This window comes from Mustela putorius, unplaced genomic scaffold, assembly GCF_011764305.1.
Source record: "Mustela putorius furo isolate JIRA1106 unplaced genomic scaffold, ASM1176430v1.1 tig00003856_pilon_pilon_pilon, whole genome shotgun sequence".
Taxonomy (NCBI): Eukaryota; Metazoa; Chordata; class Mammalia; order Carnivora; family Mustelidae; genus Mustela; species Mustela putorius.
This window is the reverse complement of record NW_025422008.1, coordinates 716,375-739,262: the sequence shown is the minus strand read 5'-3', so window position 1 is coordinate 739,262 and position 22,888 is coordinate 716,375. Positions and strand designations below refer to the sequence as shown.

General features: G+C 56.7%; 2 protein-coding genes across 4 annotated transcripts; both read right to left on the bottom strand.

Moving 5' to 3' along the window:
* Positions 1–9,323, bottom strand: VWA7 (von Willebrand factor A domain containing 7). 2 transcript variants are annotated; one of them, XM_004780943.3, is made up of 17 exons: positions 8,956–9,323; positions 8,395–8,652; positions 7,806–8,087; positions 7,242–7,338; positions 6,533–6,643; positions 5,890–6,085; positions 5,602–5,771; positions 4,234–4,346; positions 3,892–4,008; positions 3,267–3,452; positions 2,636–2,768; positions 2,371–2,523; positions 2,159–2,251; positions 1,305–1,606; positions 1,087–1,226; positions 703–877; positions 5–597 (listed from the first exon to the last, which is right to left on the bottom strand). In XM_004780943.3, the coding sequence occupies exons 2-17, from the start codon at positions 8,635–8,637 to the stop codon at positions 433–435; spliced, it is 2,676 nt and encodes an 891-aa protein (XP_004781000.1). In that variant the 5' UTR covers positions 8,638–8,652; positions 8,956–9,323; the 3' UTR covers positions 5–432. The 2 variants fall into 2 exon arrangements, with proteins under 2 accessions (XP_004780998.1, XP_004781000.1); XM_004780941.3 differs by having other exon boundaries at positions 1–597; positions 3,892–4,346.
* A 61-nt stretch (positions 9,324–9,384) lies between these two features.
* Positions 9,385–22,652, bottom strand: VARS1 (valyl-tRNA synthetase 1). 2 transcript variants are annotated; one of them, XM_004780937.3, is made up of 30 exons: positions 22,414–22,652; positions 21,716–22,138; positions 20,363–20,497; positions 20,129–20,267; positions 19,789–19,913; positions 19,620–19,707; positions 19,278–19,378; positions 19,015–19,142; positions 16,187–16,351; positions 15,890–15,971; positions 15,288–15,407; positions 15,093–15,201; positions 14,911–15,005; positions 14,580–14,670; positions 14,205–14,329; positions 14,016–14,119; positions 13,770–13,928; positions 13,557–13,647; positions 13,326–13,431; positions 13,165–13,235; positions 12,953–13,078; positions 12,512–12,616; positions 12,361–12,429; positions 12,197–12,275; positions 11,945–12,072; positions 11,401–11,556; positions 11,022–11,228; positions 10,839–10,950; positions 10,386–10,711; positions 9,385–9,528 (listed from the first exon to the last, which is right to left on the bottom strand). In XM_004780937.3, exons 2-30 carry the CDS (start codon positions 22,100–22,102, stop codon positions 9,460–9,462), a joined length of 3,798 nt encoding a protein of 1,265 aa, XP_004780994.1. In that variant the 5' UTR covers positions 22,103–22,138; positions 22,414–22,652; the 3' UTR covers positions 9,385–9,459. The 2 variants fall into 2 exon arrangements, with proteins under 2 accessions (XP_004780994.1, XP_004780995.1); XM_004780938.3 differs by having other exon boundaries at positions 19,620–19,704; positions 22,414–22,651.
* Between the last annotated feature and the right edge of the window lie 236 nt (positions 22,653–22,888).

Below are 22,888 nucleotides of genomic sequence, written 5' to 3'. Positions count from 1 at the left end.
TAATAAAAATAGGGACTTCTTCAGAATTTTAAATAAGAACAAATTTATAAAATTTCTATAAATAAACCCCACTCCCAAATTTAGTCTCCTCTCCATATTAGTCTCCAAATTTAGTCTCCATATATCTTTCCTTCTACCTGAGCTTGGGAAAGCATGAATAAATAGTGGAATAAGGAGATGCTGTGGAGAGATAGGAAACAATTTTCTCCAAAAAGAGGTATTTGGTTTAGTTCCCACCAGGGTTAAAAAAAAAAAAGTGCACTGTGGGAAAATCTATTGCCCTCTATCCTGATCTCACTAAGAAAGAGAGGGACAAGTGCAAGAGAAGGAAAACCTCCATCCCAGCTGGGAGAGGTGGGGTCCCAAGGCCCACGTTACCTTCTCACCAATGGGGCAAGATTGCAAATAGCTCTGGAGAGCCATCCCTCCGTGTCACCAGGAGGCCAGGCCTAGCAGGAGCAGCACCCCGCCAACTGTGCCCCACCAGGGCTTGTCCACCTGCCCTCCCCCGGCCCTTCCCTGAGTCACCAAAGTGGAGGCCGGGCTGGTCGAGGTGAGGATGGGGCCAGATGAGTGGGCAGGGGCGGCCAGAGGGTCCTGGGGAGAAGGGGGAGAGGCTGTCAGGATGTCTGTACCCAAATTAAGCCTACAGGGCCCTCCTCTTAGGCTGTGTGGCCTGAGATGGGAATAGGCGTGACTCACCTGCAGGGCAGGGCCCAGCACCAGGAGCCGGAGGAAAGCGTGGGTGGGAGGCCCTGGGCTAGCCTCTCGACCTGTCACGGTCACAGTCACTGTCACCACTGAGTCTGGCGCGGCTGAGTCTGGAACCTCCAACCATAGGCTTCCCCAGGCAGACTCATTCAGTTCCAGGCGAACTCTACCAAGTGGACACAGACACCAGGCTGAGGGCCAAGCTCTGAAGAACTGAGTCAGTGGTCGGAGGGTCTGAGCTAAGCGCCAGCAGGCAGGCGGAGACCCAGCACCAATCGGAGTGGGCTGCTCTTAGGCGGGGCTTCAGGCATCAGACCCCAATGCCAGGAACCAAAAGTTTCGCCAGAACTGAGCAGGCGGGTTCAGGGGCTGTACCTGGAGAGATTGGAGGTGAGAGGGAAGCTGGGGCTGACAGATGTCCTAAGGTCGAGATCTTGAGGACCTGAGAAACTAGTGATGCGGAGGCTGAGCAGGGCCTTGCTGCCTGGAGCCAGGAACCCTGGGGAACCGCCGAGCTGTGGAGGAGGAGGGTGGGTCAGGGCAGGAGCAGCTGCTGCAGCCCTCGCCACCCGCACCTTCCCCTGGCGTCTCACCTCCAGAAGGACGGGAACCACGGTGCATGGCTGGGGGGCCGCTCGGTGCAGGCCTCGCCCCTCTCCGTCCTGGCCGATCAGCTCCACAGAGAAGGGTCCCGTGGTGGACAGAAGCGTAGGTGGAAGCGAGGCGGTGAGGAGATTGCGCTCCCGCGGTCCTGTGGGCTCCAGAGGCACCCGGCCCCGCTCGGCACCATCAGGGACCCCTCGAAGGACGATGTGGGAGAAGTGTGGTCGAGGGTCTCCGAGCTTGCCTCTGGAGCCTGGCCCTGTCACCTCTACCAGCAGCTGGGTCTGGAGGCCTGGGACAGGGTCGGGGACAGGTGGGGAGAACGAGGGTCCGCAGGAGATAGAGACAGGGAGAAAATAATGAATGGCTTTTAGAATAGGGGTTATTCCTGGGGAGTACAGATGGAGAAAAGGGGTTACCTCTGAGGATTACTGTTGGGCAGGGTCAGGAAAGATTCTGGGATGCTGGAAATGTTCTAAATTTGGAACCAAGGACTGGTTACATGGTTCGTTATATGAAGTCTGCCCCGCGTGTACTTTAGTTTAGTGCACTTCGTTATACAGGTTATAACTCAATACAAAGTTAAATATATATATATAAAAATAATGGGGGCACGTGAATGCCTCAGTTAAGCATCTATCTGCCTGCAGCTCAGGTCATGATCCGGGGCTCCTAGGATTGAGCCCTGCATCCAGCTGCTTGCTCGGCAGGCGCCTGCTGCTCCCTCTCCCTCTGCCCCTCCCCCCAGCTCGTGAGAGCAAGTGCGCACTCTCTCTCTCTCTCATAAATAAATAAAATCTTAAAAAATAATAATGGACAAGTTGGGGCAGGGGGACAGATATACCTGCAACTGGCTGAGTCAGCGGGTAGAGGCCAGGGTGGGGGCCATCCTCCATGGGAATCCCAAAGTAGAAGAGGAAGTTCAGAGCTGTCTGAGCTGAGGAGGGTCAAGGCAATCAGAGACCTTCCGGAGAGGAATGTGACTGATAGTGCTCTCTGAGCTCTGCAGCCTTCCCTTCCCCTCCCTTCCCTTCTCAGAAGTAGCTCCCTCCTTACCTTGCACTCTCACCCGGGGCGTGCCCTCAGCTGTGACCTGGATCTCCCAGGTCCCTGTCTGTGGCGGGTCATTCAAGGTAACTATCCAGAACTGCCCGAAGCGACGTGTGTGACCTAGAGGCCCCTCACCTTCCTCCTGGTCCTGGGAGACCCCTGACGGGAGTGGGGGAGCAAGCGATTGGCACAGGGAACCATCCCTATCCCTTAGTATGTCACCCTTCTCCTCCATTCTTCCCTCTGCCTCAAGAAACACACGGGGAAGTACCTGCAGGGTTTCTGATCCAGAAGCTGCTGACCTCCCTGTGGATCCGAACTGTGACCTTCTGGAGCAGCGCATCCACACGGAACACAAGTGACCTCCCAGACACCACAACAGGAGGCTCCAGGGGAAGGGTAACCTTGAAGGATGGGAAGAACCACAAAACACAGGAGAAGGAGAAGATAAGACCTTGAATGAGATGGGAACTAAGACAGGAGAAGGGTGGAGACAGAAGGAAACTAAGTCACACGGGGAGAAGGGAGGCCAGTGACAGGGAGGGAGCCAGGGGCAGGGATGGAGTTACGGTCAGTGACAAAGTGGAGACAAGGGATTGAGGGTGAAGCCATCACTTCTTGTCCCTCCTTAAAAGATGGCAGGATTTCCTGTGGTGGCCCTGAGGACAGACTACTGGAGGCCAAGGGTGGGGGACAGGGGACAGTACTCATAGGGAAGGAGCAATGTGGAAGGTGGACAGTCATGGATCGCAGAGGGAAAGAAACCTCCTTTCCCACCCTTCTGACTGTAGTGGCAGCACACTGGGTTAAACCATTAACCTGTGAGAAAGAGAGGCCGTGTCACCCACACCCTTAGTTCTCAGTGGAAAGCATTAGTCCCTCCGGTGCCCACACTTACTCACCAGGTCAGCCATGCTGTCCCCGACAATGGCGGCTACATCCTGAATGTGCTGGTCCTTGGTGAAGATGACCTCTCCTCCTGAGGCCAGGGCCACCGCTTCATATGGTTCAAAACGCAGAGGGGACAAGACCTCACGCCGAGCTCGGCCCTGAACCCTCGATGGGTCTTCAGTCACTAGGAATGTCACCTGTGCCCAGAAGAGAAGCCAGTACTTGAGAACTCCCCCACTGTAAACAGGGGTCTCCTGTGCCCAAGGGCTCTACAGAGCTGATGACCAGTGGCAAGGTCCCTGTCTGCCCTCTGACTGCCACTGCTGGGTCTCTCAGTGACACGACCCCAAGGCCTTCACTTAGCAGTCGCCACTCCTTTGTACTTGTCACCATATGTCACCCACAGGGTGGATTGTTGGCAACTAGATCCCCAGTTTTTTAAGAGGTTTATTGGCGACAGGTTCAAATATGAATTCGGCATCAAATAGGGGATCCGGAAACATTATACTCATTGTCTGCTTTTCCCAAGGCTGGGTCAGCCGCCAGAGTGAGGGGTGATGCTTGTTGTGAAGGTGTCATCCTCAGGTCCCCACATCCCTGGGTGGCTGACATCAGGTCCCCATCAGCTGTGCTCACTCTGCAGCGCCGCTCCTGAGTTAGGGATTCCACCCGGCTGGTGAGCATGGCATCCTTGGGGGAGGCGTCAGTGAAGACAAAGATGTCTGAGAGCGGAGGGGTGTGCAGCAGAGCCAGCTGGCAGGGAGGGAGAGCGTGGGCATTAAACATGGTGGCAGCAGGTGAATGGGTAGAACCAGGGAGGACAGAATTGAAGGTCAAAGGACCCTGGAACCCAGGACGGAAGCTAGGGGGACTGAGCTCTGAAGGTGGGGAGGGAGATGGAGGTCCCAGAAAGGCTCGAGTTCCCCTGGGTGGTAGGACCTGGAAAGGAAGAAGATGGAGTGGGGGGGTAGGGCAGACCTCCAGGGCCGACAGGCACATCTCAGGCTCATCTCCACCACCCAAAGCATGGATCTCATTGAGCTGTTGCCAGAAGCTGTCAGGGTCACTGGTTATAAAGACAGGACCAAACCCTGGGGAGGGAGAAAGGAGGTTGAAGTGAGTGAGGAGCGGGGTCCCCATCCCTACCCAGGACCACCTCCCCAGTCAAGAGGCCTGCTGTCAAGGCCAGGCTCCTAGGGTGAACAAGTATTGAAATAACAATATTCCCTTATATTTATATGGGCAGGGCAAGGGCTAGTTACACTTGGGGGAAAATGGACCTCATTTCCTTCAAAAAATGGCAGCATCTCCTGTGGTCCTGAGCAGGCCTTTATCAGGTATGCGTGTTAAGTATGAAAAGACCTGGGGCCTCGATTTCCTCACCAGAAAAGTAACAGTACTTACCTCACAGAGTCATCGGGACTAAATGAGTTGATTTTGTAAACCTTAGAATTGTGCTTTGACCCATAATAAGTGCTAAATTCTTAATTATTCAAAACTCCAGGGCACCTGGATGGCTCAGTTTTTAAGCGTGGGCCTTTGGCTCAGGTCATGGTCCCAGGGTCCTAGGATGGAGCCCCACATTGGGCTCCCTGCTCTGTGGGGAGCCTGTTTCTCCCTTTCCAGCTCCCCCTGCTTGTGTTCCCTCTCTCACTGTGTCCCTCTCTGTCAAGTAAATAAATAAAATCTTAAAAAAAAAAAAAAAAACCTCCATCAAATATGTGTTAAGCCCCTATTAAATGCCAGCTACTGTGAGATTTATGCAGGTAGATTGGACTCAACTCCTGCCCATAGGGAATTCTCAGTCCTATGGGTATTTGGCGGTCATTTCAACCCTAGGAGATGGGTGGGATAAGACAAGTACTGACCCATTTTATGGACGATGAAACTGAGGCAAAAAAGGCTAAATGATTAGCTTAAGGATGCACAGTGACTGGTCAACCCAGGGCAGAGGGTCTGACTTCCATTTCAGTGGGGAAAGGAAATACACTATAACTAGCTGTCTCAGAGGCTTCACGGGGGGCCTGCACCCACCAACCCCCGCCCCCATCCCAACATCCATCCACAGGAAATGGAGGGAATTGAGAATGGCTGATTAGCATGGAAGCAGAGTCCCCTGCCTAAGCACAAATCATGATTAACCTCATATGGAAAGTGCTACCATTTTGGAAACACCAGACATGCCCAGTTGTTTGCTATATGCACACAGGTACCGGTAAAGACTCAGCCACGGGAAGTATCACCATTTTGTTAAGGAAGTGGAGCCATGAGACCCCACTTCCCCACCAGTGGCATTTACCCCTTGCCCTGGACTTTCCTTCCACTATCCTCGCTGACCACAGTTACCTGGATCGTGGAAAGGCACCAGGACGTAGTGGACGGGCTCCATGGGGCTGCCCTGCCGCTGTTCCACAATGTGGCGAGCCTGGATTTTGGCAGCATTGATCTCCTCACCCATACTGCCCGTGGTGTCCAGGACGAAGCTCAGGCTGGAGGCTGGGCTGATGTCCAGCAGTCTGGGGAGCAGGCCGGAGACACAGGGAAGAGCCTGCACATTCGTCCCCAGCCACTGACTACTCAGGTCCCCCAGGAGTGCACGCCCACTGAGGAGCGCGTCTCGCAGAGACCACTCACCTGGAGAAACCTCTGTCTCCCAGGCGGTTTCTCAGGAGACTGAAGGCCTGGATGGAGGCCTGAAGGGCCAGTTTTGCCGCCTGGAGGTGCAGCATGTGGTGGGGGGAGAAGCCCGGGGATGTGCTATCCTTGTTGATGCCTCCCCGTGGGGGCTGGGAGCTGCTCCGGTCAAAACGGCCCCCATGGCTACATTTCCCTGGGTTGGGAAAGAGATCTGGGGGCTGTGGAGGTAAACAAGCCACTGCCTCCTAAGGAAGTGAGGCCCTTTTTGACCTGGCCTGACCTCTCAGCCTTCAGCAAAGGATCAGCAAGAAAGATGACATTTTGTGGAGGGCAAATCTAGAGTAAATCTGGAAGGGTCAGTCATCACAGTACACAGGAGATCCCCTGATCCCTCTAGTCAGTCCCCAGAAGCTGCGGTTGGGTAATGGAGAAGTCTTAGCAGCTGAGTAAGAAGATCTTCCCTCCCAACAATCATGGCCTCCTCAGTGGGCCTCCATCCACCCACCCCATTCCCAAGGCTCTCGGTTTCTTCCGGGAAGTGAAGCCATAGGAAATGGAACAAGGGTCTACAGTTCTGAGATCCCTAGGGAGACGGCCAGAGGAAAGGAAGGGACTTTCTCCCCTTACTTCTGTCTGGTACCTGGAGGTTTGGAGGGATGAGTTCCAAAGTAGCCAGACGTGAGGAGTGTAAAGCCCAACAAATTCCCGGGGCAGCTCAACTCCTCACAATCAGAGCAGGTAGGATCATCCACTGGGAAGAGAGAACAGGGGTCTAGACCCCAAGATTCTACCACCACTGACCTTTATCCCCGTCCATCCAAACTTTGGCTTTCCTCCCAGCTTGCCAAGCCCGTATGTACCCTTCTAGGCTTAGAGGAAAAAAAACCTCAGAGATCGTCTGGTGATGAGACTGAATATATGAGACAGGGACTGCGCTAGGAAACCCAGAAAGCGTGGTGAGCAGTACTGCAGGGACTGAGCCCTATGTGGGCTGTGGACATGAAGCCAACTTGTAGTAGACAAGAGGCAGCCATAGTTCAGGTGGAAGGAAGAGGGGACTCTGAGGGAGAGCCCTGTATGCTCCATGCCATATTGGGTGAGGAAGCCACATGAAAGAGAACTCAGCTGAGGTCTACAGACCTTGGCTCTGGCTCTGTCCTCCCCTGTATGATCTTGGAGACGCTATCTAAGTGACCTGGCCTTTGGCTGGGCTGGGGGGACCTCACAGGTTGTTCCAGAGAAGAAGCAATGTCACATCCTATGTGACCTGAGGATATGACACAGGGGTTGGGTAGGCTGACAGGACTCAGCTCTGTGGGTTTCCCGCAGCACCAGGGTCATGGCTATACCTCGTGCCAGGCTCCGGAGCTCCTGCCTCGGCCAGAGGAGGTGAGGCTGTGGTTGCTGCTGCCCCATTTCCACCCAGTTGCTGTGACTATAGAAATCCTGGGCGCAGGGGGGCAGAAGGGGACTGTCATCACGATCTCCAGCCCTTACCCCCACTCCTTTGAGTCTCCCCATCTAGAAAGTGTCCTCTTAACCTCTGCAATGCCGCGGCTGCTGTCAGATGCCCCAAGTGCCCTCCACACCCTCTGCCTGTTGCCCAGGAGGGAGCTTTTCTCAAGTGAGAGTCTCCCAGTGTTTGCTCCCATCTCCCTCAGAACCCAGAGACCAGACCTCGGGCCTCTGTGTTCTCTCCGGCCACAATGGCCTCCTGCTGCTCCCACTGGAAGTGCTGCCAGTTCACAGCTGGGACACTAGGGTCCAACCTCAGGGCTTTGGCAAGCAGCACCCCATCCCTTCTTGAGCAGGGGGAGGTGTGACGAGGAGGTACCCTGAGGAAACCTCTCTCTGGGCGATAGGAAGACCCAGAGGAAAGACCCCCCCCTCCAACTGATTCAGGCTATTCTCACCTGCAACGCGTGAAGCGCGGCCCCGAGGCGCTGGCGGGCCAGGGTGTGCTCCAGGGCCCTGGCTGCCACCAGGGCCTCCCGGAGAGCCCCCACAAGGCGCATGCGCCCCTGGCCTAGCCGCTCCGCATCGAAGTGCAGGTCAGGGTCATTCCTGGATGTTGGCAGGAAGTCCTGGGCTGCGTTGGCACGAGACACCTCACCTAAGGCTGCTCGGAACCGCCGGGAAGGAAATTCAGGTCCAAAGTAGGCAGCAAAGAGGTCATCGGCGAGGAGGGTGCGGCCCTACAGAGAGTGGGTTAGGGGATAGGTTGTCCCTGGGAGTGGACCATTGCCCACGTTTCCTCAAGTGAGGTGTGCAAAAAATTGAGTGCTGGGCCCTATGAGGGAGGGGCAATTCTGGATCTTTCTAAGGAGTGTGGACTCTTGATTTTCAGGACCGGGACCCTTGCGAACTCATTACAGGGGGGAGAGGTGGGGAGGCAAGAAGGAGAGGATGTCCCTTCTTTTGGCAAGCAGAGCCCTCAGTGAGTAGAAGTCCCAAGGAATTGGGGAATCCAGTTGGGATGTGACAGGACCTGGGGACACTCACCAGGAAGTCCTCAAGCCGAAGTGGGGGCCGACCTGGGGGCGGCTGCTCCAGGAAGAGCTGCAGGGTGACATTGAGGGCTGCCTCCTCAGTCAGGTCCTGGTGGGTGATGGAGCCAGGGGCAGCCAGGAGGCTCCAGATGTTGGGGAAGAAGGAAGCTGTGGGGGGCAGCTGCTGTAGCAGCAGCAGCAGCAGCGGCAGCACCGGAGGGCTCAGGTGGGAGAGGGGCACGTCTGCGGGGAGCATGGCTGGGACATAGACCTGGAAGACAGAAGTCTCTCAAAAGTAGGAAGCAGCTGCGAGTCCAGGGCATGCCCAGCTGTCTGTCCGCCTGGGCATCTGCTTTGCCTCAAGCACCTGACAGGTCCCAACCTGGCTTCCCCACCCTCTCTCCTAGGTTGCCCAGATAACCCGAGGGCCTTATCAGGCTCTTAGGGACATACACTTGCAGGAGAGGGGCTGAGGCTCCTCCCCTAGGACGCCCCCTCCCCACCCCCAGACCTACATCTCCCTAGCTCCCCACATACAGAACGTCTGAATCCCCTCTCTAGGCCTCTCCCCTACCTGGTTGCTGGTTCTCCGGCAGGGCCGCTGGGGCCTGGTCACAGGGCACTTAGGTCAGAGTTATAATTAACCTAAGTGGAGAATCAGTGGAGCGGGAGGGAAGCCTGGGCAGGGGACGGGGCAGGATCGGCAGCCCCGGCCCCTCTACCCATGCCCACCCAAGGGCCCAAGCAGCAGCCAGTACCAGGGCAGGCCTCCCTCAGCAGCAGCAGCGCAGAGGTGAGCAGAGAAGAGCTGGGAGGAGGGAGTGAGCAACATGACTCAGGCCTGGCTCAGCGCCAGGGATAGACCCAGATGGACACACCTCTTTGCCCACCCAGTGCCTCTGGCCTGCAGCCCTCGCACTGCTCATGCCCGCTGTGTCCGCGGGTGTAGGCACCCAGGCCCTCCGTGCCCTCCCCAGTCCTAGCACACACAGACAACAGAGGGTTTTGTGGCAAAATATTTTATTGCTGCCACCCCCAAGGTGTACATTGGAGGTTATGAAGAGTGGAGTTGGGTGTATCACAGCATCTTCTGGAATAGCGCAATGGCCTCATCCACCTTCCTGAGCTCTGCTTCTGTCTGCTGGAGCTGGGGGGTGGAACAAAGGAGAGGGGGTGTGGGTGGTGAGGACCCAGGCCCGAGAGAGGACACAAATGCCAGCAGCAGGGCACAGCCCAGAGTAGGTGAGAAACAATGCAATGCCCACAATGGCAGAGGGGTCCGAGGTGGAAAGATGGGCGGAGTACTCTGGGGACTGCGTGAGCTTGGCAGGCCTGTGCCCCCCTCATCCTCCCCAGTCTCCCCAGCACCACCTGCTTTTTCTTCCAGCATCACTGACCTCCCAGGGCTTGCCTTCTGCCAGAGTGGCCAGTCCCCAAAAACAAAGGGGCCTCAAAACCAGCAGCTCCGCCCCCAGATGAATGGTGGGGCACCGGGGTTAGGAACACAGGACAGGCAGGCACTGGGTGCTCGTTTGTAAAATGGCAATGGTAGAGCTTCCAGGAGAACAGAGAGCCCACTCAGCTGCCAAGGCTCAGTAACTCAGCCTCTGCTCATTTCTGTGTCCATGTGGTTCATCCCACTGCTCCTCCCTGGAGAGACCCCAGCTGAGCCCACTGGGCTTCCTGACTGCAGGCGGTCCGCAGAGCAGCCCCAGGCATGTGGGATGCCACGTTCCAGGCACTGGGTGAGGCACGAGGGCTCTGGCTGGGAGGCAGGATACCTGGTTCTAGGTCTGCCTCCATCCTCACCTGGTTTGTGTGACCCTGGGTGGTGTCCCCCGCCCCTTGCCTGTTGTTCATGGAAGAGAACAGACTACACAAACCCCATGTGTTCAAGGGGCCCAGGCTACCTGTTCCCCCGGGACTGCCCAGATCTGGGGTCTGATGAGGGAGGGAACAGATGGTGAGGGAAACAGAGGAGGAGCGCCCGGCTGCCCCACACACCTTGGTTCTGTCTGCCTCCTGGACGTCAAGGGGCACCTTGCTCGGGTAGCCTGAGGCAGCACGGCGCTCCCGCAAACGTTGTGCCTGGCGCTGTGCCTCACTACGCTTGGCCTGCAGCTTGCCCAGCTCCCGAGCCGGGTCCACCAGCCCCTGCAGCTGCAGGTGGACGGAGCAGCGGTCAGAGGCCAGGGCCACAGCACAGCCCTGTGGCACGGGAGCCCCTAGGGCCAGAACGGCCACCACACCCGCACTGGCCAGCGCCTGCACGTAGCCTGACACTGCCGATGCCAGAGCGCCTGTGGCCTCATCGGCCACTTCCAGGAAACCTGTGGGGAGGGAGGAAGGAGAGATGTGGCTCTGAGGAGACGTGCCATGAGGCCACCGCGCCGGATGCTGGTCTGAGGGGGCGGAGGGGACCAGGGAACAAGGTGGGTCTGGAGGCCGGAGGCTCACAGTCAGGCCGGATCCGGGTGAGGTTGTAGTCCGCACGCAGGGAGCGCACAGCCCGTGTGATGCTTAGGGCCAGTTCCATGGCAGCTTCTGCATCAGGGTCCTTCCAGGAGCACTGCGGGGTGCAGGAGGCGGTGAGGGAGGCTGGCGGGCAGACCAGAGCCCCCTCCAGGCTGCATCCCATACCTCTGAGGGCTCCGGGTAGGGGGTAATACACAGGCTAGGGGGGGCCTGTGGTGTCCGCCGAGGCAGCCTCTGGAACAGCTCCTCAGTCACAAAGGGCATGAAGGGTGACAGGAGCCGCAGGCCAACATCCAGGCAGGTGTAGAGGGTCTGGCGAGCACACTCGGCCACCACTTGGTCCACCCCATTCAGCACAGGCTTCAGGCACTCCTAGGGGACCAGGAAGCATGGGGCTCAGGGATGGAAAAGGTCTAGCCTCCAGCCCTCCCTGTGCCTGTGAGGATTGGGAAGGTGAGAGGAAGGCCCAGGTCTCATGGCCAGCCACTGGCAAAGTAAAGGCCCAGGGCTCTGCCGCCCTCAGCCCCATCCCACTCCTCCTCACCAGGTAGACATCACAGAGCTCATAGAGCCAGAAGCTGTACTGGGCAGTGGTGACAGCTGAGAAATCGTAGGCCTGGAAACCTTGGTTGCTAAGCCTCACGGCCTCAGTCAGCCGGCTGCGGATCCAGCGGTCCACCAGGCTCTCGTGGCCTCCAGGCTTGGGAAGAAGGAGCGTATCAGCTAGTAGGTACCATATGCCCCAGGGAAGGAGGCAAAAGCCCATGGGGAGCAGGAACCATGGGCAGGTTTGCATTCCTGGAGACTGACAGGTCCGAGGCAACCATCATGTGCCTGTTATTTGGAGGAAAACGGACAGGCCTCCTGCCTCCTTGGGGGAGGACCCCAATGCCCCAGGCTTTCACTGTAACTGTCCGTCCCTGTGTCCATCCATCTCCTCAGTTACACAAAGGCTGCTCCAGGGTAGGGGTTGGGCCACCCAACCCCGCGGCTGTGATCCTGACCAGCACGGGCCACGCCTGATGCCTGAGTGGCATCAGTACAGCCCGTGCAGATGCTGCCCACCTTGCCGTCTAGTGGGTCCTCACCTTGGAGGTTGGCGAGGGCACGAAACCCTTCCCAAGGCCCCGGAGCGCAAACTTGGTGGCATTCCAGAGCTTGTTGCAGAAGTGGCGGTACCCCAATATCCGGTTCACGTCCAGGTTGATGTCACGACCTGCATGGGAGCAGAGGCTGCGTCCTCACCATTCTCTCTCCTGACTTGTGCCCGTCATGGGGAAGGGAAGGGTGGGCCTCGGGGAAGGAGAAGGGGCCCGGCCAAGAGGTTTTGGAGGCCATACCCTGAGATGTGTAGGCACAGAGTCCAAACCGCAGGGCGTCGGTGCCACACTCGGGAATCCCTGCTGGGAAGTCTGCCTTCTGTGGGAGGCGGCAATGGGGGGCACCTTGAGGCGGCCGCACCTCCCCAGGCCCACACTCCAGCCCCCAAGCCCGCCCTTGGTACCTGCCCTTCTTTAGCCTTCTCCACCTCACTAGGATCCAGGTTGCTGCTCAGTAACTGGTCGTGGAGGCCCTGAGAGTGAGGCGGGAGTGGTCAGGGGGCTGACACCACAGCTCCACAGTCCTTCCCCGCCTGGCCCCGAGCGCAGCCCCACCTGCAAGGAGACTCCGTGGATGACGTCCAGGGGGTCGATGACATTGCCTAAAGACTTGCTCATCTTTCGGCCGTGGGCATCTCTCACGATGGCGTGGAGGTAGACCTGGCAGGGAAGACCCATGACCACGTGTCTCCTCACCCAGACCCCAGTGCCTGCCCCGGGCCCTGCCCCACGCAGGCCCCATTCTGAACCTCAGACCCCTCAGTGACCCTGCCAGTCCATTCAGCACCTTCACGGGAATCAGAGTACTCCCTCCTCCGGGAAGCCGGGTCACAGAATCACTGTGGGGAAGCCCAGCCAGCTTTCAGTGCCCACAAGACCTCCCTGGTTGGGAGGTCTGTGTCCCCATATCCCTGTGCATGCTGAGCCCGAGCTGTGGCATGGGGGGGGGGGGTGGTGAGGGAACGACCACGGGACAGGTCTTGGCAGTCTCCGCACCTCCCTGAAGGGCAGCTTGCCAGTGAGCTTCAGGCCAAGCATGACCATCCTGGCCACCCAGAAGAAGAGGATGTCATGGCCCGTCTCCAGCAGCGTCCCCGGGTAGAACACGCTCAGATCTTCTGACTGGGGGCAGAGCAGGCCATGATGGGGGGCCCAGCACCCACCTCCCAGACCTCACCCCACCCCGAGCTGGTCCCTCAGGAACACACCTGGTTGGGCCAACCAAAGATGGAGAATGGGAAGAGACCAGACGAAAACCAGGTGTCCAGTACATCCTCATCTGAGGGAGGTCAAAGGTCAGAGGTCAGAGCAGGCAGAGACGGGGATCAGAGCCCCAGCTCAGCCATCCACCCCCCAGGCCCAGCCTTGCCTTGCTGGAGACTGATCTTGTCAGGGGACACTCCAAACTCCTTGGCTGCCTTCTCCCGGGCCTCAGCCTCGCTGCGCCCGCTCACCCAGTACCGCTCATCTGGGTCCTGCCACAGGCGGAGTGAGCACTGAGGGACCACCTCTGGCTCGCCTGCCCCGTCCCGTCAGCAAGGACTCACAGCCACCTCAGTCCCCGGAGATGGGCCAGTGTCCAGCCCCGGCCTGGGCTCACCTCCCCTGGGGGTACGGCTGGATCACTGACTGTGACAAAGTAGGCCGGGATGCGGTGGCCCCACCACAGCTGCCGGGAGATGCACCAGTCCCTGCAGGGAGGGTGGGGGGGAAAGGGGTACATCAGGCAGGGGAGGAAGGTGCTCCTGCCTGTGCCCCCTACCTGCCTGGCCCCTCACCCAGCACCCCTCCCCACACGGAGGGGCCGACGCACCGGATGTTGTCCATCCAAGTGTGCCACGTCCGCTGATGGGCCTCAGGCAGGATGCGGAGGTCACCCCGCGTCACGGCAGCACTGGCGGCCTGGGCCATCTCCCCACACCGCACGTACCACTGTGGCCGCAGCAGAGGCTCCACCACATCCTTGGAGCGGCTGCGGGGATGCACAGGTGGGGGAACAGATGTGAGTGCCCCGAGGAGCCCTGCCCCTCCTCCCACCCCGCCCCAGCCCCCTCCTCACTTGCAGAGCGGCACCACCATGGGGTTGTCCTCAACACCCCGGAACAGTCCCCGCTCCTTCAGTGCTGCCAGCACCGCCTTCCTGGCCTCAAACCTGGGCAGGCCCTGGGTGGAAGACAGGCCCTGTCAAGACCATGCCTAGGTACCCCACACATCTCTCTACTGGTCACTGCACCCCCTATAGTCTCACCAGGAAAGGCGGGGGCACGTTGACGAGGGCCCCTCGGGAGTCCATGATGCTCACAGCCTCCAACCCATGTCGCTGCCCGACCTCATAGTCGTTCTGGTCATGTGCAGGGGTGATCTTCACCGCACCTGGGGTGCACACGGGGGTGCCCAGGCACGAGGGACTCAGTGAAGTCTCTTTCCACACACAACACCCCTCTGCTGGAAGATGTCGCTCCCAGACCTCCCTTGTTCCCCATGTATCTAGTACCGCGCCCTAAAACCCAGCCCAAGTCCTGCTGGTTCAGGAAAAGCTTGTTTGTTTTGCTTTGAGAGGGAAGATGAATGACCGTAGGGAGCCTCATGGCCTCCTTCTCTCCGAGGATAGCCTCTTGCTCACCTGTGCCAAACTCCATGTCCACAAAATCGTCGAAGACAATGGGGAGGCTCCGAGACAAGAATGGGTGGATCACACTCCTCCCCTTCAGGTTCTGGGGACAGGGGGTGACATCAAAAATTCAAGAGGGCCCAGACCTGACTCCCTCCCACCCAGGGTCCTGACTGCCCCACACCCAAATTCCATCTTCAGGGCCAGAAAGGAGCTGCAGATGAGTTTCTAAGCCTATTTTCTCCTCAGCCAAGGGGCTAAGGGCCCATCCCACACCCGCTCACAGGGTGGGAACCCCTCCAGCCAGCACTCCTCCCCAGCTGTGGGCAGTACCCCACCGCACCTGGTATCTAGGATCTTTGGGGTGCACAGCTACGGCCACATCTCCCAGCATTGTTTCGATCCGTGTTGTCGCCACCACCACCTCCTCGTCACTGTCTGGGATGACATGTAGCCTTGCGGTCTCAGCTCTGGCCCCTTCTCCCAGAGGAGAGAACCCAGGACCCTGGTGCCCCTAGCTCCTACCTGAGCCTTGGATCTTGTAGGCAAAGGAGACAAGGACCCCAAATTCCACCTTCTCCTTGTAGCCAGGCACGGAGAGCAGAGTACGACCTGTCAGCTCCTTCTTATCCACCTGTGATATGGGTATTAAGAGAAGTGCCTAGGAGCAGGGGCTGGGGGCGGAGATGGGAGAGATCCTGGGCTGGGGTGGGGGGGCACCTCGATGTCGGAGATGGCAGAGTTGAGTGTGCAGGACCAGTTGACGAGGCGGGTACTGCGGTAGATGACTCCTTCCTCATGGAGCCGGACAAAGGCCTCCGTCACAGCTGTGGAGAGTTTCTAGGGAGCAGAGAGAGACAGAGATGGGCCCAGGCAGACTTGCCAAGGCGGCAGGATCTGGTGATACCTGCGCTGTTTGGAGTCCCACTGTCCAGCATGCAGACCCCTTTGAGGGCTGGCGGGGAGAAGTACTTTTTTTTGAAGAGGAGAGGGCTATGGGGACATGAAGGCAGGCAACGAGCCTGAGGACTCTGGAGATGGCAAGGAAACCACTCAGCTAGGGACAGGTGCTGCTGAAGAGACTCCTGGGAGTTCAGGCTCCACAGGAGAGTGAGGCCCTATCATGTATCACCTGGGAGAATCTGAGCTCCCAGGTAACAAAGGGCCAGGAGAAGGGTCGAGAAGTGCTATTTGCAGCTGAGCCCTTAGTGGTTTCCTAGGGGTGGTGGGCTCCCCTCCTAGGGGAGGACCACAGCATGTGTGGTCTCTTCTGCGGGTTACTTGCTCTGGGGAGCCCCAGGCCTGAGACCCTTCCTGCTCACAGGGTCCATGGTGAAACAGGCTCGATTCCAGTCCAAGGAGCTGCCAAGCTTCTTCAGCTGGTGGTAAATCCGGTCACCTTTCCTGGAAGTGGACAGACAGGCCCGGAGGCACTCAGGTCTGGGCTGGAGGGAGAAATGAGGTGGTGGACAGGAGGGAATGGGGATCACTCATCCCTCTGAAAGTGACCTGGGCCCCAGAGCCAACTAACACTCAGCCTCTGTGAGGGCCTGGGCCTGCAGCCAGGGCCGGAGGCTACAGAGGTCTTATCTGGACAGGGGACGGGGTGCTGCACTCACTCCTCTTTCCATTTCCAGACCTCCTGTAGGAAGGCCTCTCGGCCTAGCTGGTGCCGGCTCAGCCCCTGCTCACGCCAGAGTTTCTTCTCCACCACCACCTGGGTGGCAATGCCTGCGTGGTCACAGCCAGGGTTCCACAGCGTGGTCTCCCCGCGCATGCGGTGCCTGTGGGAAGAGCCAAGAGGACCTGAGGGGAACGGGCCGGTGGACCTGGCACCGGAGGAAAAAGAGGCTCCTGGGCAGGGAGCTGATGGACTCAGGAAAGAAAGGGGAGGTGGGAGGGATCCTCCCAATTGTAAAATTAGTCAGGGAGAGACGTGCAAGGACAGCTAAGGCAATCTGACAAAAGAACAAAGAGGAGGCTCGTGCCCAACCAGAAACCAAACACAGGATAGGGTTACGATTATTCAAACAGTAAGTTACTATGTAGGAATGGAGTTACAGATTAAGGGAACAAAACAGTGTCTGGAAACAGATCTGAGCAAATTTAGTATTCGCTGAAAGCAGCACTTCCTATCAGTAGGGAAAGGACAGTCAACTGAATAAATCTGTTTGGGACAACTAGCTGATTAGTTCCCTACTTGCCAATAGTCACCAAGATAAATTTTAGTCTGATTCGTGAACTCAACACTATTAGAAAAACATTAAAAAAAATGAAGAACACAGATGAGAGTGTTTATAACTTTGAGGTAGGAGAGGCCATCTTTAGTAAGACACAAAGTCAAATAACCTGGCAAATAGGAGCTCATCTGGTTAAGTGTCTGCCTTCGGCTCAGATCACGATCTCAGGGTCCTGGGGATCAAGCCCTGCATTGGGCTCCCTACTCAGCAGGGGTCACTTTTCCCCCTCTCTCTACCCCTCCCTCCCCCTTGTCCATAAGTAAATAAATAAATAAAAGGCTGCTACCTTAAGAGGTTTCTAAGTGTTCGTTCTTTTCTGATCTTGATCAGAAAACTTGATCATTGTTTGTTACGTATGTATTTAACATAACTCTTTGTGTGTTATGTACATATTTAACATAATTCTGTTTTTCCAGCTTTCAATTCCTTGCAAAATTCTAAATCCGAGGTTGTATCCCCAGTGCCCAGAATGGAGCTGGCACAGTGATGTCCAGTAAATATTTTCAACCATGTTAATTTAGTAAGTAGGACTGTAGAAAAACTTCTCAAAGCTTAAAATAAACAAACTCTGGCTTCCAAAGATAAAAAGTTGTCTTAAAATACATTTTTAGGGGTGCCTGGGTGGCTCAGTTGGTTAAGCATCCAACTCTTGATTTCAGCTCAGCTCATGACATCAGGGTTCTGACACTGAGCCCCGCATCAGGCTCTGCCCTCAGTGGAGAGCCTGCTTGTCTCTCTCTCTCTGCCCTTTTCCCTGCTCATGCTCTCTCTCTAAAGTAAATAAAAAGTGCTTTTTAAAGGAACCTGTCATGTGGGATATTAGATTACATACTTGCTAACGCTGTTAATGTGTCAGGGAGAGGAGCAAGTGCTAGAATAGGAGAAAACATTTATAATAAACGTAACAAACCAAATCCTCAATATCTAGAATATTAAAGAATCTTCCAACAAACCAATTAAAGAAAAACAGCACAATCAATAGAAAAACAGATGAAAGGTAGGTACAGATGATTCGTATACAAGGAAACCTGACTGGCTGAGCAACACAGACAGACTCCACTCGGCCTCAGGAATCGGGAACGACAGAGGTAGCATGTTTTCGCCCATCAGACTGGCAAACAAACACCGATAATGTCCGGGATCGGAAAGGGCATGGGGAAATGAACACCCTCCCAGGCAATTCACAGAGGTGTAAGTCACCAAGACCATTTCGGAGGCAACTGAATAGAAGCATGCCCCTCCAACTGAGCAGTTTCAGTTCCTGATAGAACCAGAGAAATCCTTCCATTCGCACTGGAGAAAGCATATACAGGAATGTGCATTCCAACCAGGTGTTCAACAGAGAAAAATTAGGAAACAACCATAAATAAGAAAGTGACTCCAAGGTGGTGCGTGGGTGGCTCACATCACCTCTGCCTTCAGCTCAGGTCATGATCCCAGGGTCCTGGGATCGAGCCCCGCATTGGGCTCTCTGCTCAGCTGGGGGTCTGCTTCCCTTCCTCTCCCTGCCTGCCCCTCTGCCTAGTTGTGATCTCTGTCTGTCAAATAAATAAATAAAATCTTAAGAAAAAAAAAAAAAAAAGAAAGAAAGAAACTCCATTATGGGATAGCTACAGTATCGAATGCTATGGAACAATGAATGAGAATGAAGTCAGTCTGTGCATAAGAACAAGGAGAGCTCCAAAATAAATGGCTAAGTACAAGGAAAAAGTTAGTGTTGACTCTCTATGTTAAAGAACAGAAATAAGAAAAACCCACCCAAAAACAAAATTACAAATTACTATGGATACACGTATTTGTAAGTAAGTAGGTAAGAAAGACCTGGAATGATACACATCAAAGTGTTAATAATGGCTAAATATAGCACGGGAGTAGGTCTACAGGGATGTAGTCAAAGAGACTTGAAGCTTTACATTTCTTACAAAAATACATTTATGTATTTCTTGTTTAACTCAAAATAACAGTAGTATTAGTAGCAAGAGAAGGGAGACAGAGTCTGCAAGAAAGGGGAACTGGTTGCCTAACTAGGGGTTTATGCTGATGATCAAATAAGGGGACTGATGAGGAGAGAAGCAGAGCACCACCAGGGGGCATAGCTGAGGGCCCATATGGAAGAAGAGAGGACAGAGGGCCTGTCAGGTGAGAAGGGAGGAGAAAAGTGACGAGGCAGAAGAAGGATAGGGTCCAAGGACAGCACTGGAGCTTACCATCGGGTCAGGGAGTCCTGGATGGCATTGGTGAGTGCGTGGCCCAGATGCAGGGAGCCTGTCACATTGGGGGGTGGGATGCACATCATGAAGATTCCGCGGGGATTTGGTGCAGACACGCTGGAACGCTGATAGGGGAGGAAGGATGGGCACACGCTAAGGCCTCCCACCACCTTTCCCAGCCCCCTCCCAGGCAGTGGGTCCCGGGCCCTGCTGTCGCCCTCCCACATGTCCTCCAGGCCTGGGCAGCAGAGCTCACTCACTCCATACTCGGGCTTGAAGAAGCCCTGCTGCTCCCACCACGGGTACCAGGCAGCTTCCACGTACTGAGGGCTATAGGAGTCGGGCATGGTGCCACTGACATCTGGGAGAGAGATGGGGAGGGTCAGTTCCCTCAGGTTGTTCCCTGAGGCCAGGAGCAGCTGGGACAGTGGGCCAGCAGAGGCACCGGACTTCTGTTGCTCACATCATAGCACAGACACGGGGAGATTTGGGGGTCCTCCAAAGCCAAATGGTGGCAGCGAGGGCAGAACAGGAAGGGGTAACACCAAAGAAAGGCAGCAGCTGAGGAGACTGGAAAGGGGTTCCCTTCCCCCTTCTCGTACCTTTCTTTTCCCCAGCTGGGGTTGGGAGGTCATAGGTAATGACCCCAGGATCCCGTTTCCCCCTCTTCTCTGGTTTTGGCTTCTTCTGCTTAGGAGGGAAACGATATAGGCACGGAGATCATCCACCCACCACGGCGCCAACCCTCCAGTTCTACCCTTAGCTTCTCACCTCTGCCGGGGGTGGCTGCTGTTGTTGGGTTTTCTGCTTCTGTTGGAATTTTTCCAGCTTCTCCCGTTTCTTTGCCTCTTTCTTGAGCTGAGTAGCTGTCTTTGGGGGTACAAGGACCTCAGGGCCTAGAGAGAGGCACAGAAATGCCAACTTAGCCCACTGGGAATCCTCTCTGTCAACCACATCACGATACTTCAGATGCGCCATTCCAGCTGCCCTAGGGCTCCCCACGCTCTCCCACCCTGTCCTCCCTCAGGGCCCTTCCTGAGTGACTCTGCCATTCTTAAAAGAACAAAAAGAAAGCAAGCCACAGAGAAGGCCCAGAGGAAGCCTTCCTCACCTGGCTGTTGAGAGAGGGGTCTGGCCCCCGAGTACAGAACCACCTCTCCCAGCACTGCCCGGAATTCTGGCTGCTGGACACATGTGATGAACCAGCGAGTCACATTACCCCAGATCCGGCGGGCAGAGGGGTCCAGGACCTGGGAGGGTGAACAGAAACGAAATACCCTTAGTCACCCTATAGCAAGGTCAAACGGGGGCTGCCTTGGTTCTTCTCCAAGATCCAGTGACTTACGTAACGGAAAGGCAGCAACAAGGCTGTGACAGCTGCCAGGTCAGCCAGCGTGGGGGCCTCCCCGGCCAGATAGGTGTGCAGCCGGAGCCACTCTTCCAGGGGACTCAGGGCCCTGCCCAGGGCCCCGAGGGCAGCCTAGCAGGAAAGGGAAGGGGTATGAGACAAGGTTTGGCCCACCTCAATTCCCACCCCCACCCAATCCATGTGGCCCCCTTCTGCTCCCACCTCTGAGGTCAAATGGTCATAACAGAAACATTCCCATTAGTTCAACAAATTCCTCTGGACACTTACTATGTGCCAGGTGAAATATATTAAACATCAAATGTTAAAGACTGCAGGAGGCAACACAGTAATCGCTTCAAGAAGTATTTATCAAGCACCTACTACAGGCCGGGCACTTCTCTAAAGAATGTAGACACAAGCACAGACCCTGACTGGTGCAATTTACACTCCAATGGGGGAGACAGTAAAGGTGTGAATACAGAATGCATTACCCTATTTTTCTCTGTAAGTGTTATGAAAAAAATAAATCAGGCTGAGGGGGACAAGGCATTCCAGAGAGGGGACCTCTATGGTATACAGAGTAAGCAGGATATGAGGGAGCAAGCCAGGTTCTGAATCACATATTCATCCCATTCATTCATTCATTCATTCAAGAAATACTAAGGATCCAACATGTGCTCAAAACTCTGCAAGGAGGGGATGCTTGCGTGGCTCATTTGGTTAAGCCACTGCCTTCGGATCAGGTCATGATCCCAGAGTCCTGGGATCGAGTCCTACATCAGGCTCCTTGCTTGGTAGGGAGCCTGCTTCTCTCTTAAGTCTCTGCCTGCTTGTGTGCTCTCTCTCTCTCTCTCTGACAAATAAATAAAATCTTAGGAAAAAAAAAACAAACAAACAAAAAACAACTCTGCAAGGAGGTAGTCTGCTTTGGAAGGATTCACAGCCTCAATCTGGTCTAGTTCTCTCTCCTCTCCTTTCCTTCCCCTCCCCATTTGCCTTCTCCTCCATCTCCCCAAGCACAGCCACCTCTCCAACCCCACTTGCTACTCTCCAGTCTTTTCCTGTTTCTCATCAGCTTAAGACTCCTCAAACTTCTACTCCCAGACTTTAAAACGCCTGGCACTAGACCGCTCTGCACACCTCTTACCGTTTCAACGTGTTCAAAATGAAAACGTCCATTCTCAAACATGGGAAGGCCAAGGCTTAGAGTTTAAGAAACCTGCCCAAGGTTATCATACCAGGCATCAACCTGGGACTTGATCAGTGTTTCTCCACGTCTGACACACTGTCTTCCTGTCTCATTACCCACTCCAATCTTTCTTCTATCTCCGTCTCCTTCTTCCCACTCACCTGAGGGTCCTGAGTAGAGGTTCGGAGCCCCAAGGCAGGCAGCGTTGCTCCACAAGCAGCTGGTATTAGCTCAGTGTCGGCGTAACTGACCCACTGTTGGACCAGGACAGCAGCCCGGCTACCGCCAGGGCCCCCCAAGCCTGCCGGCCACAGCAGCTGTGCCACAGCGGTGGCCCCCCACACCCAGAGTCCACCAGGCCCCTGCTCCAGGGCGGGCAGGCGGGGTGGGGGAAAGGGAGCCCTGCTAGTCGGGGGTGGCTGGAGGCAGATTCGGGGGTGGGCTCCTCCCCAGCCCGGCCCTTCCCCAGCCTCCCCATAGCGTGCAGCTATAAGGGCACGGAGGCTGGGGAAGGCGTCAGGATGAGGGGAGACATACAGGATGGACATGGTTATGCTGGGGGTCCGAACGAGGTGGAAGAAAACCTAAGAAGCAAGAGAGACAGGGGTTGACTGAGGGACCCAGAGGTGTCCTATTGGGAAAACAGAGGGGACCCCTTGGGGGCTCCTGTACCGCAGGCGTCCGGGACCCCCAGGGCTGGAGGTCTGACCCGGCCTTAAGAGCCAAGGGCCCGGCTATCGGAGTGGCAGTGCCAGCGGGAGACTCCCCATGACCGCGCGAGCTCCGGGACTGCGGGAGGCTCGGGGTAGCCAGCCCCTCGGTGCCCGGCAGGACGCGGGCTCGGGCCGCAGGTACGTACTGGCGGGAGGTGGTCACACCAAGCCGGACGGCCACCTCGCGGCCGGGCGCCGGCCGAAGGTGGACTGGCCTGGCGGCCGGGGTCGAGGAGTCGGGCGGGCGGGGACGGTGGGCGGTTCTCCGGGCGACCCCAGCTCCCAGCGACCGCAGCCGGGCCACGGGCGCCCACGTGTTCCCCCCTTTGTGACAACGAGCGTTTCCGGGCCCGCGGGTCCTGGCGCGGGCGGCCGTGCTCCGCCTGCGCGGGCGGGGGCTGCCCTGCCCAAAACTCCGCCGGGGCCGCGCCGCTCGCCGCCCGCCGCCCGCCGCCCGCCGCGCTCACGATGGACGGCAAGGGGCGCGGGCGCAGGAGCGGAGGATGCTCCCGGGAACGCGCTCCCGTCAGGCGCCACCGCGGGCACCCCGCGCGGGTCCTCGGCCGGGCCGGCGGGAGGGCGGCGCCCAGCGGGCAGCCCGGGAACCCGCGGGCCGGGCGC

What these genes read in the sequence shown, in the direction of transcription:
- VWA7 (XM_004780941.3), bottom strand. Translation starts at nt 8,637, where the DNA reads ATGCTCCCCGCAGACGTGCCCCTCTCCCACCTGAGCCCTCCGGTGCTG. An exon ending in GCTCCGGAGCCTGGCACGAG is followed by an intron (nt 6,644 to 7,241) that starts GTATAGCCATGA and finishes CTCTCTTCCCAG; the next exon opens with TGGATGATCCTACCTGCTCT. An exon ending in TCATCCCTCCAAACCTCCAG is followed by an intron (nt 6,086 to 6,532) that starts GTACCAGACAGA and finishes TTCCCAACCCAG; the next exon opens with GGAAATGTAGCCATGGGGGC.
- VARS1 (XM_004780937.3), bottom strand. Translation starts at nt 22,102, where the DNA reads ATGTCCATCCTGTATGTCTCCCCTCATCCTGACGCCTTCCCCAGCCTC. An exon ending in ACCCCTCTCTCAACAGCCAG is followed by an intron (nt 19,914 to 20,128) that starts GTGAGGAAGGCT and finishes GCCTCTCTCTAG; the next exon opens with GCCCTGAGGTCCTTGTACCC. An exon ending in TCTTCAAGCCCGAGTATGGA is followed by an intron (nt 19,143 to 19,277) that starts GTGAGTGAGCTC and finishes CTCCCCTATCAG; the next exon opens with CGTTCCAGCGTGTCTGCACC.